This window comes from Rosa rugosa, chromosome 3, assembly GCF_958449725.1.
Source record: "Rosa rugosa chromosome 3, drRosRugo1.1, whole genome shotgun sequence".
NCBI classification, from domain to species: Eukaryota; Viridiplantae; Streptophyta; class Magnoliopsida; order Rosales; family Rosaceae; genus Rosa; species Rosa rugosa.
In genome coordinates this window covers 18,820,465-18,832,976 of record NC_084822.1, presented here as the reverse complement: position 1 = coordinate 18,832,976, position 12,512 = coordinate 18,820,465, and the positions used below count along the sequence as shown (strand labels likewise).

At 38.4% G+C, this 12,512-nt stretch overlaps 1 protein-coding gene across 1 annotated transcript; it reads left to right on the top strand.

Annotated features, from left to right (window-relative positions):
* Window positions 1-543: 543 nt before the first annotated feature.
* On the top strand, window positions 544-12,188 carry LOC133737374 (glutamine--tRNA ligase-like). The gene is made up of 16 exons (XM_062164942.1): window positions 544-636; window positions 6,884-7,036; window positions 7,113-7,168; window positions 8,370-8,460; window positions 8,537-8,623; window positions 8,876-9,072; window positions 9,177-9,276; window positions 9,577-9,708; window positions 9,809-9,945; window positions 10,067-10,166; window positions 10,244-10,327; window positions 10,711-10,811; window positions 10,903-11,017; window positions 11,121-11,210; window positions 11,303-11,435; window positions 11,916-12,188. The coding sequence occupies exons 1-16, from the start codon at window positions 544-546 to the stop codon at window positions 12,005-12,007; spliced, it is 1,761 nt and encodes a 586-aa protein (XP_062020926.1). The 3' UTR covers window positions 12,008-12,188.
* The last annotated feature ends 324 nt before the right edge of the window (window positions 12,189-12,512 follow it).

The following is a 12,512-nucleotide window of genomic DNA, read 5'->3' as shown; positions in this document are numbered from 1 at the left end:
AAGAATTTCGGACAATCATTTGCTCGAAATGCTTCGATTCAAGGGTTGACTTTTTATACTTTACGATTCTGTGAAAACTTCCTTCACGGAAATTGTAGAGCCATCGATACGAGTTTGTGAACATGCGGAACACGAAAATCGGAGTTCGTATGAAGAAGTTATCGCCATCGGAAAAAGTTTCCATTTTCGTTAAATAGAAAAATTGGGAAAATATTTTCAGAAATTCCGGATTTCCATTTTTGGAAACCCCAAAACGCTTCGTTCTCTCTCCTCAGAAACCCTAGGGTTCGCCAAAAACCGGCCGACCTGACTCGACTTTTCCGGCACCGTCCAACGTTTTCCTGCGAAGCCACCACTGCAGACCGACTCAGATTGTCATCGCTGTTGTTCCTACCGGCCTGGTTGTCGCCAATTCAAGCCGGAAATTGCAGATCGGAGGGTGGTAGTTCGACACCGTCGGACCCGGTCGGATTTTCCGATTCTGGCAGAGGATGAGCTCCAAACCGGTCACTTTGGGACACTCTCCTCCTCTAGATCACAACCATGGCAACCTTGAAGCACGATTCGAAGTGTGGTGGCCAGAATCACGACTTGAAGTTCAACGGTGTAGATTTCTCAAGCTTGTTCGAGCGTGATGTAGGCCGAATCAGTCTTAGCTATAGGTATGAAACTTGTTCCTCATTGTATAAACTCCATTTTGGATGGTTGGATTGTTGTGATTTTGAGTTTGGCAGGTGGCAGTGCGCCGCAGCCTGTGGCGGCGCTTGGCGGCGTTTCCGGCCTTGTCAGGGGAAGTTTCTGGTTTTATATGTCATCTACTCATCGATACGAACATTTTGATATATAATACGTAATTTTCGGAGATCGTATGGACATGTTAGGGTTTTTACCTGTTTCGATTATTTCAGTTTTCGATCCATAAGGATCCAGCAGTTCGATCGACTTGTAGTTTTGTCATATCGATTGTAGAAGTATTCCGGAGACTTTGGTTGGTCTCTGATGAAGTTCTGCCTCGATTGGCTTTACTTTCAGGGTTTTAGTTCAAACGAGGGTTCGAACTTTAATTGCTTTGTGTTTCGTGTACTGAGTTGGGACTGTATGTGATTATGTACCTGAGGAAGTTGTCTTGGACGGATATTTTGTGATTGTGTTATCTCGGTTCTGTATAGAAGACGCAGCAAGATTTTGAGGTGAGTAATCTTACAATGTTCTTTTACGAATCGAGTTACCTTATCGTTTTGGGAGTTATTTATTTAACTGCAAACTAAAGTTGGTAGTAGTGGCATTCCTGAGTGAATGACTACGTATATATATATTTACTTGAAATATATATGTTTTGGTGGTTTTGTTGTGATACAAGCAATATGTTCGAGTGAGTTCATTATTGTATTGCAATATGACTTTTCGGGAAAACAATTATTGTGAGAAACGAGATTTTCTATTGTTTTGAAAAGTATTTGGGGTTTTGGGAGTCACAGGTTGTGATTTCTCCTTTTGAGAGTTGTGTATCATTTTCAGGTTCGGGGGACCATTTTAAATGTTTTGATCTGACCACCGGGGGTCTGAGGATTTGGGAGTCACAGGTTGTGATTTCTCCTTTTGAGTTGAGTAACATTTTGGTCTCGAGTGACTGCTTTTAAATGTTTTGATCTAAGGGTTAGGTTGGCCTAAGGATCAGGGGTTGCAGGTTGTGACCTTAGGCAATTATATAGGATGCCATAACCTTGGCCGGGTGACGGGCTACGATTCAGTTAGAGCTCTAGTCTGTCGGCCATCGTATCTCATGGATCTAAGTAGGTTACTTATGACTCCTGGGTACACATTTTGTCCAGTTTGGACCAAAGAATCATATTTTATTTGGTAGGTTAACATTTTATATGATTTTGTCACGGGGTGACTTGTTGTATTGTCCTTTTGGGAAAAGGTGTTGAGATTTGGAAGGGTACATTGTGTGAGTTGCTTCTTTGAGTTCTTTTGTCCAGGTTGGACCGGAGTTTCATATTGATTTGTTAGGTTAACATTTCCTATGATTTTGTCACGGTGTGACTTGTGTTGTTTCTTTTGGGGAAAGAATATTGAGTTTTTAAGGAATCATGGTATGTGTTTCTTTACCTTGAGTTGAAAGGTTTTCCTCGTTATTCGCCTGAGTTGTTTGACTTCCTTATTTATTTTTCATTTTCATTCTATTGGTTGATTTTAATGTAATCTCCTGAACTAAACTATATGCAGGGATTACTATGGTTTTGGATTGTGTGCTTTTTGGTGATCTCCTGAACTAATTTTCTCTGCAGGGATGACTGGTTTTATTTAGTTTATTTGTGAGTGCAGTTGTAGTTGAGATTCGTAGTGAGTTGAGAAATCATTGAGTTGACTTGTTGTCCTTGAGTCGGAAAGGTGTTTTGTGGTTATTTGGGTTTACTCACACGAGCTTGCAAAAGCTTACCGGATTTGTTGTTTCAACCTCGTGCACTATTCCATGATCTAGGGGTTATTGTGCAGGTTAGGGTAACGAATAACTATCGTTGAAGCTGAGGTGTTGTTGCTGTCGTAGCTTGGATGTAGAAGTACATTTGGTTTTACTCTTCCGCTATATAGTGAGTGTGGTAGGTGTGTTTACTCATTGAATTGTTATTCAGTTTAATTTGTGAACTCTTTTGTAATATAATATGTGACTCTAAAGAACGAGTCCGTATTAATGTTTGTGAGCTTGGTTTGTTGTTGCTTAGTTTAAATGAAAAATTTTCTATATGTGTTCTTGTGCTTGTTAAGTTATTGCGTTCGGATTCGAATTTCTTTATTTGAAATTCGGGGTGTGACAGTTTGGATTATTGAGAAGTGTTAGAATGTCTTTATAGGTTTTGGATAGTCCATTTTTTGGAGAGTCAGCCGAATTTTCAGTAGAATTATTCCTGATGTGAGTCCCCACAAGGCCACCTCGGATTTCAAGGTGAAATGCGTGGCGGGTCTTGCCACCTAGTGGCAAAGTGTGCTTTCCTTATTAATGAAAAAGACAAAAAGGTAGTGTAGGACGAGGAACCAAAGAAGATAGAGAAATCTGGTCATTCTGATTTGAATGCATTCACGGTACAAGATATCAAGATTATGATAGCCGAAAGAATCAGAGAGTTCCACTTGTCTCTAAATCCCCAATTTTCTAGGTATCTGAAGCCTTATCCTACCCGTTATGAGATATGTACACGAGAATGTAAATGTACCACAAGTTATGATTGATTGAAATATCACAAGTTTAATGAAATCTTCAATGAAAACTTCTTCATGATTTTTTTTTTTTTTTTTTTACATAAATAGAAAAATGTGTATGATGTTTTTAGGGCCAAAAGAAAAATATGGTTTAACAACATTAAAGTGATAGCATAAATGCTTCAAATGCAACTACGCCCATAGTCTTAATACCAACATGCAAGGACTAAATAGTTGAAGTTATCACTGCAATTTTAATTTTTTAAGGGCGGCGATATTATCTTCGAATTTCAAGTTAATTTAACGATATATCAAAATTTTCTAATATTTCCGACAATTCTTGATGTTTTGGGAAAAGTCACTAAATATTACAATATAATAGGGGGGGGGGGGGGGCAGATCTGTGGCCACCTAAATTATAATAAGGATTATACTCCAAATCTTGTCCATTAAATCTAATAACAATAAACAATTGAGATTAAAAACAATTTATTAGTTCTTTTTGAATAACGGGGGAAATATATTATATCAATTCAAATAATTAATGCATAGTTATTTTTCTTTCTCTCTCTCCTTGTTTAATTCTTCTTAATTAAATATCTTTCATAACTATCCCGTTTTGGAATATCAATAATTACCAAAATCAGGAATTTAATCAACATATGGGCCTGACCTAAATTTCATCTCCTTCGTTATCTTCGTCTTCTCCACAAGGAGTTCAGCTCTTTATCAATGAAGCATATGGGCCTCTTACGGACAACTATTATTCCACGTAGTCATACTTTTGTTGCTTCCCATATATTGCTAGGAGACTATGGGCCTCTAATGGTGGAAGTTCATAACAATTGATTGCTTCCTTGTGAATGAAAATCATGAAACATTTTATCAGGTTAAGCAATGAGCCTTTGCCACAAAAAAAAAAAAAAAAATTCAACAACAAATGTTTATACGAATGATAGTCAAGATCAATTGAATTGGTATGCACTGAGAGTATGATGAATCTTGATTGTGCTCTGTCATCTTGATGAAGAAACCAGTGAGAAAGAGGTAGAGAAGAGATTGAAACTCAATAATTTTTATTGTGCTCCGTCAAAGACTTCATCTAGATCAATTTTTTTTTTTTTTTTGACTTTGTCAAGGGGAACTCAAAGGCTTCCTAGGCCCAAGATAAACCCCTTCAGCGCATGTGAAATGCTCCAACTGTGCATTGCAGCACAGTGTCTGGCCACTTTGACAGCTTCGAGGTTCGAACCTAGGTTGGGGAGCACACCCAACTAGGCTACTTGCAGTGATTAAAATTTTCTTTTCTTTTCCCAGCAGTAGATGAGTTTCAATAGGAAAAAAATTAATCTGTTAATTATATTCCAAATCATAGTAGTTTTAATTTAACTTTATTATATCTTTACTAAATGGATTTGATAAATTAATTCTATAAAAAAAAGATAATGATTTATTTTTTAGGACTCATCTCAATCGTTAATTGTTATTAGATTTAATGGACAAAATTTGGGGTATAATTCGGACTATAATTTAGGTGGTCACGGATCCGCCCCCCTATTATATTGTAATATTCAATGATTTTTCCCGAAAAATCAAGAATTGTCGGAAATATCCTGAAATATTAGAAAATTTTGATATTGTTCAAGAAAATCCAGAATATGTGTCTGGCCCAAACTCTAGGTTATTTGCTCTAGTTGTAATAGGGTTTGTATTAGAGATAATCTCTGAGAATTTTAATAGATATCCAATCAATGTACGATTCTGTTTCTATGTACAACTCTATCTCTATGCTTGTAATCCTCTATATAAGAGACCCTTATTATCAATGAAAGCACGACTCAATTCTCTCATAATTTCAGTTTTCCTAAAACACGAAGCCCTGAAACCCTAAAATCGTAGCCTTCAAACCCTAAAATCGTAGCCTTCAAACCCTAAACCACCATCGCATATATTGAAGCCCTCAATCCCAGGAGTCCAGAACCAGCGGTGCCACCCCTAGAACCGGTCGGAAAAATAACCAACCAGCCCCCAGAAGAAGCAAAAGGTCTCCTGCACAGTTCGCACCCTTGCAGTCCGCCTCCTACGGTCATATTTCGTCACCGTCAGGGTCTTCACTCCAGATTCCAAGAACCGGAAAAATATTTCCCGGAACCGGCCTTAAAGTTCCCGAGCCGGCCACCAGAACAGCTGCACCCTTGAACCGCCACCTGTCCTTTTGTTCCAGCCTAAATTCCTTTGCTCCAGTTTGCCCAGCCCAAGAGAGAAGGAGACCCGCGGCTCACATCAACAGAAAAAAGAGAAAAAAAAAAAAAAAAAAGGAAACGAACCGGCCCAAAGAAGATGCGGCCCATTGCAGAAGAAAAGAAAAAAAGGAGCAGCCCACCTTGCCCACAGACCCGACCATGCCCACTGATGCGCCTGGCCCACCTCCGGCGACTTATTTCGAGGTATTTTTTACTAAAAGTTCCCGTTTTTTTTAGTTTTTATTCAATTTGTCTTCTTTTTCTCGGGGACTTGCAAACTCCCTTCTTCTACCCCCCTTTCTTCTTCATAGGGGAGACCAAAAGCCGAACTGTGGGGGTTCGTGCTCACTCCAAGCTTGGAGCTTGTAGAGTCCTCCAAACTTAGAGTTTGTTGAGAAGTTATGATCGACCACAAACACATCATTATTTCGATCTAATCCAATACCTCTTGGAATCGGATTTCTTGGAAGCGACTACGCTCTGAAATCCCTAATTTCTTGGGAGCAATTACGCGCAGAAATTTTATATGTTTTCATGGTAGCCTTTTTCGCTCCGAAACTAACCATTTTTCTTGTTCTCTTTCAAGATGAGTAACAAACTGGACTTCGCTCCATTGGGAACAACTGGCTCTGGATATCACAAGTGGGTTCATGATGTCCGCCAGCATCTTAAGGCTGATGGAATCCTGCATACGATTCTCGAGCCTAGCCAGGACGGGCGAACTGTTGAGTAAGCTCAAGCTTTGGAAGCAAATAGAGCAGCCTTGGACACATGTTGCTTATGCTACGCTCCTAGCACATATCATATTACAACGGGCTTACTCCCCAGATCATCCTCTTCAGTCAATTGGACTTGACAATGCTAGAAAGTTTACATTGAAAACTTTCAATAGTTATTGCAATGGGTCTGATGTTGGACATCATATTCCTATGTACACACCTAAATGGTCTTGCGGAAACGACTACTATGGTAGTCCGGACATTGGTAATGCACACCAATCTCCTTATATCCTCTTGGGGTGGTGCAATATCGCATGCAGCTATGCTACTTCGTCTACGACCCACTGCCACTCAATCTACCTCTGCGTTACAGCTAGTAACTGGGTACCAGTATCGTACTTATGCATATTTGAGTGTGCCAATTGCGCCGCTACAGCGTACTATGATGGGTCCTTACAGACGAATGGGCAACTAACTTAGATTTGAGACTCCAACAATCATCCGCCATTTACTTCCCTTGCCAGGCGATCTTTTTACCTCTAAGATTTGAAAACTAAAGAAAAAAATTACTCCATGTAATTTCAAAAATAGTGACTGTACGTTTGCATATTGGTGTTGCCTTTGGTTTCTCACCAACCAGCCATTGTTTAATTTACGTTCCAAATCATACTTGGAGATCGTTTGATTCAGAGAATTTGCTATTCTACTGTATATTTTCAGGTTCATACTTCAGTTTTCTTTAGTGATGGTTCTATTCTGAGATGTTGTAACTCAAAGGAACTCCTTGAAAAACACTTAAGTGTGACTGGCGGAAGAGTTTTAACTCGCTTTCCTCCTGAACCGAATGGATATCTACACATAGGCCATGCCAAGGTAAGGATATAAATGGTTTCTAGGTTATATTCTGTGGTTCTTCAAGTTCTAACTCATAACCATATCTGTTCATCAGGCAATGTTTATTGACTTTGGACTGGCAAAAGAGAGAGGTGGTGGCTGCTATCTGAGGTGAGAGTCATTCCTTGTCACTTTGCCAGCTTTTTAATATGTATTATATATCATTTTCTAGTAAGAAGAGGAAAAAGAAAAAACATGCAAACCTATCATTTGACAAGCTGTTGTTGTTTAAAGACTGAGATTAAAGATAAATCTCTATATAGATTTCACTTTAAAGGAGTAGTGTATCTTGTGCTTCTGAATAGTTTAATGAAGTAAAGACAACATATTAAAATTTGTTTGGTAGAGAAGGTTTCTTTTCAAAAGTGTGTTCTAATTTTGCATGTTGGTTGGATATATCTGCGCTAGGTATTTATTCTGACTAGAGGACAATGATCTTGGAATCAAAGTGAACTGTATAGTGGTTTGTTTAGCATTTTGGTCTTGTTTTTCCTCCCAAGCTTCCCATCTTTGCGAGCCAAATGTGGATGCGAGCTAAATGTGGAAGCTGATGGTAGAATCTGTTGTCAGAATCCTTGTTTTTGTACCTTTTCCATCTAGCTAATATTATCTTGGTTGCGTACTATGTTCTTGTGAGCACAGCAATATTATTTAGGTAGAATTTTTTTTGCCTGATTTCTTGAATTTAATTAGATTTGGCATGGCGGGTCAGATGAAGGTGCATAGTTTTGAGACATAGAATGAAAAGTGTGGTTGGCGTTTTTCATATGATGTTTCTTTCTAGGGTTGCTTTTTGCTGTAAAACGCATAGAAGTATTCATTCATCTCTGGATTCATGTTACTTTTTGTTGAGTGGTGTGCTTGGATGGTATATGCATTTTGGTTTGATGTGTATGTCTGTGAAGCTATTCCTTAGAGGGTCAATGTTCCTGAAATAATAGCTGAACTATACACTGTTTTATTGACTCCTCAAGCTTCCAATCTTTATGAGCCAAATTTGGGAGATGAGACGCTTTTGGAAATATCAAAATTTCAACTGTATCAGATGGTATATGACATAGTATTTGTATTTCCATATTGCTGAAGGTCTTACCTAAACTTGTTTGCAATATCTGAAACTAAGAAATTTTTTCCTGATTATTCTTTTTGTATCTAATATGATACAGCGAAGTTAATCTAACTGTTACGGCAATAAAATTATCATGCATTGAAAAATGACCATTGCAGAATTTTATAATCTTTCAAAATTTTATGTTGTTTAATATGAAGACAGAAGGAATTTTAATCTGATTTTTTGTTTCTCTTGCCATAGGTTTGATGACACAAATCCGGAAGCTGAAAAGAAAGAATATATTGATCATATTCAAGAGATTGTCAATTGGATGGGTTGGGAGCCCTACAAGGTAAAAGAGTTGGTGGGCAGATGTTTTCTTCTTTTACCTTACTTCATTGTGATGGCTGACATCTAATTTTATGCAGATCACTTACACTAGTGATTACTTTCAAGATCTGTATGAATTAGCAGTGGAGCTCATACGAAGGGGTCATGCTTACGTTGATCATCAGGTTTTGTTTTATAATATCTCGAATACTTTGCAAAATTGCTTTCCATGCTTAGTATTGAGAACTTACGCGGACAAGTCCTCTGTAGAATGTAGTTCCATTATCCGACCCTACATTTCTTATATCTAGCTGGCTAATCTCTCCAACTAGAGGGATGGAATGATTATCACTTCTACTTTGATTTAATGACTTTGGTGGTATTAATTAATCTGCATTGGTTTGAGAAGGATGCTTACTTTTGATTATTAGTTTTAGACGGGGGATGAGATAAAGGAGTACAGGGAGAAAAAAATGAACAGCCCTTGGAGGGACAGGCCAATTAAAGAGTCGCTGAAACTTTTTGAGGATATGAGGCGAGGCCTGATTGAAGAAGGGAAGGCAACTCTAAGAATGAAACAAGACATGCAGAGCGATAATTTTAACATGTATGACCTTATTGCATATCGTATCAACTATCAAGGTAAGTTTCTACCTCAAATGTTCTTTTTGGTTACCCAGGCTTATGGCTTCTCTCAAGCTGGTGATTTATTTATTTATTTATTTTTTTTTTTTTGCAGTTTACTCCTCATCCACATGCTGGAGACAGCTGGTGTATCTATCCCAGTTACGATTATGCTCACTGCATTGTGGATTCTCTTGAGAATATCACCCATTCGGTATGTCTTCCACCTTCAATTGGTATTCTTTTGGGATGTACTTTAGTGGAATAATTAGTCATCCTTAAATTTATCAGAGCAACTTGTCTTTCCAGAACGAGCCTGGAAGCATCATGTTTCTTGTTTATAATGTTACCCAGAATGGTGTACTTACATATCACTAGTTGAAAATTCTTATACCAACACTAGTCCTTTGTGCAACTACGTTTTTTTTTGTTTTTTTTTTCAACTTAGCAGTGTTTCTTGTAACTTGTAAAAGTGGGTTGATTTCTTTATTCATCTTGTCTATGAATATGGCAGCTGTGCACTTTAGAATTTGAGACACGCCGTGCTTCATACTACTGGTTATTGCATTCTCTGGGCCTATATCAACCACATGTTTGGGAATATTCAAGACTGAATGTCAGTAACACTGTTATGTCGAAGCGTAAGGTGAGTCAACTATTGGACGTACTTATGTTGTTGACAAATTTAATTTTCAATACCATGTATGAGTTTTCTCCACAATTAACAACTACTATATATGTGGCAGTTAAATCGACTAGTGACTGAAAATTGGGTTGATGGTTGGGATGATCCACGCCTTATGACGCTGGCTGGTTTACGACGTAGGGGTGTGACGTCGAGTGCCATTAATACGTTTGTTAGAGGAATTGGAATCACCAGAAGGTTTGAATATGTTTTTGCTTATTTATACTGTATATCACTATATTGAGCCTCTTCTAAAGACAATAAGATTTACAGTGCTCATAACCGGCCATTTATAAGCTTTTGATCTCTTCTGCTGCAGTGATTGTAGTATGATTCATCTGAGTCGCCTCGAGTACCACATCAGAGAAGAGCTCAATAAAACAGCTCCTCGCACAATGGTTGTGCTTGATCCTGTAAAGGTGTGAATCTTGTTGCCTTTGCTTTGGCTTTGATATGATTTCCTTCTCTTTGAATGACCAATCATTTCGGTTTTAAGGTCGTCATTACCAACTGGAAAGATGACCTCATAAAGGACTGTGAAGCAAGAAAGTGGCCCGATTCTGAGGCGGAGTCCTACAAGGTAACCTTGGATTTCACAGATCAAATTGTATGCGTTGAGGAGTCAGGGCAATGCTGATATATGAACTTTGGTCACTTTGGTGATCAGTATTCTAGATTTGTAATTTCTGTTAAAATCTATATCTTTAATTTATATTAGTCCAACAGTATTTGGGTCCATATGATTTAGAGATATAATAATAGAAAAACACTATCGGCTAGATTTCACAGTTCTAAAGAGGATCACAATTTTTTTTTTTTTTTGACTTTTTGGCTAATATCACCTGGGCTTTTATTTTTGTCACCACCTTTATCAATTTTAACTGCTGTATTGGTTCAAATGTTGCCTCAAGTTTGTGGTACTTATGATTGTCATTGGCTTATGTTTTCTGGCCTACACATCAGGTTCCATTTTCCAAGGTGTTGTACATTGAGCGCTCCGATTTTCGCCTTAAAGACTCAAAAGACTACTTCGGACTTGCTCCTGGAAAATCTGCCCTGCTTAGGTATATATGGCTTACTGGTTCTTTATTTTCCTCGACCCTTTAGCAGCAGATGTAGGCTCCCCAGTAACGATCTTTATCTTCATGGTCGCAGATACGCATGTCCTATCAGGTGTGTGGATGCAAAGGATGTTGTTTTAGCCGAGGATAATGAGACTGTCCTTGAGATACGGATCGAGTATGATCCGGAGAAGAAGACAAAGCCAAAGGTTTATAATCCATCTCTTGTGCTGGAATTGAAAATGTGCTTCAAAATTACGCGCTGTTGCTTCTTACTCATTTGCTGAATTCATCAATTTATGTATTCCACAGCGGGTGCTGCATTGGGTCGCTGAACCTTCTCCTGGGATCGATCCACTCAAAGTGGAAGTCCGATTGTTTGACAGACTATTCAATTCAGAGGTTGGCCATCATTTATTTTCTACGAAACCGACACCCCCCCCCCCCCCCCCAAACACATAATTGTTTTCTTATCAAAAATCTGTCTGTGCCAGAATCCTGCTGAGCTTGATGACTGGCTTTCTGATTTGAATGGAAAATCGAAAGTGGTAATACCAAATGCATTTGCTGTTCCCCCGCTTGAGAAAGGTGTTGGTGTTGGTGACAAGTTTCAGTTCGAAAGACTTGGTATGTTCCTGCATTGACTTGTTGGTTGTCTTATAGAGATAGATAGGGGCACTTCGCATCTAGAGACATGAGTACATAGGGCTTTGCATCACATTGATTATATTCTACCATTTTACCAATTATATACCAAACTTGTATCTCAAAAAAAATGCTAATGCCATTGATTATTGTCAGTTTGGGAAGATGCTCTATAAACTATTCACCTATTTTCAAACAACTGCTTCTTGTTCTTCACCATGTTTTAACTTTGCTCGGGATGTTTTTGGAAAATTTCTTTTGATTAATCCTTCATTTACTGGAAATAAATCTATGATATACCGTATACATGAACTAATAGATTCTGAATTTTTCAAGACTGCGGACCTATAGAAGTAATGGGTTGATATAGAGTAGCTTGATTCCATATTTCTGCTCACATTTCATGAATTTGGAGATATTGCTAGATATGTTGTCTGACTTTGTATCTATGTGCAATTCCAGGCTATTTTGTGGTCGACAAAGATTCGACTCCTGAGAAGCTTGTGTTCAATCGTACGGTCACACTGCGAGATAGCTACAAGAGTGGGAAGTAGGTCATCTTTGGAATCATCAGAATAGAGAGGAATGTGGGAAGTTGCTATAAAGCAACAATTGACATGTTTCTTTTTTGTATATTTTGTTTAGACGGTTGATGTTAGTTCAACCATATTTGTTGTGTATATATCAAACCAATTATACAACGAAGTTATATATACAGTTGACATTGTTGTCATCCATTTGTTTGGTCATACTTCCAGTTTTGTGCATTGTTGTCATGTCAATTGCTATACGAGTGCAGGGGATAGGGCTTTCGGCTCTGTCTCAATTCTGGACCTAGCCTTCTCGGGTTCCACATCTACACTTCTTCTGCTAGAAAGGTAAACCATAGTGGCTCTTCCTGGTTGTCACGGCCGTCACTGATTTTAAGTGCCTTTTACTTCATTGTGTTGGACTTGCGTCCATGAAAAGAGGTTAAGTTCTCTATTCGCAGCTTTAGATTTTCCCCTTAAACTCAAGATCATTGGTTGGGTGGGAAGTGGCGGCGGAAAATATGGCTCA

Coding starts and splice junctions, on each gene's coding strand:
- LOC133737374 (XM_062164942.1), top strand. CDS start 544: ATGGCAACCTTGAAGCACGATTCGAAGTGTGGTGGCCAGAATCACGAC. Junction 637..6,883: donor CAAGCTTGTTCGAGCGTGAT/GTAGGCCGAATC, acceptor GTATATTTTCAG/GTTCATACTTCAGTTTTCTT. Junction 10,812..10,902: donor GGAAAATCTGCCCTGCTTAG/GTATATATGGCT, acceptor TCATGGTCGCAG/ATACGCATGTCCTATCAGGT.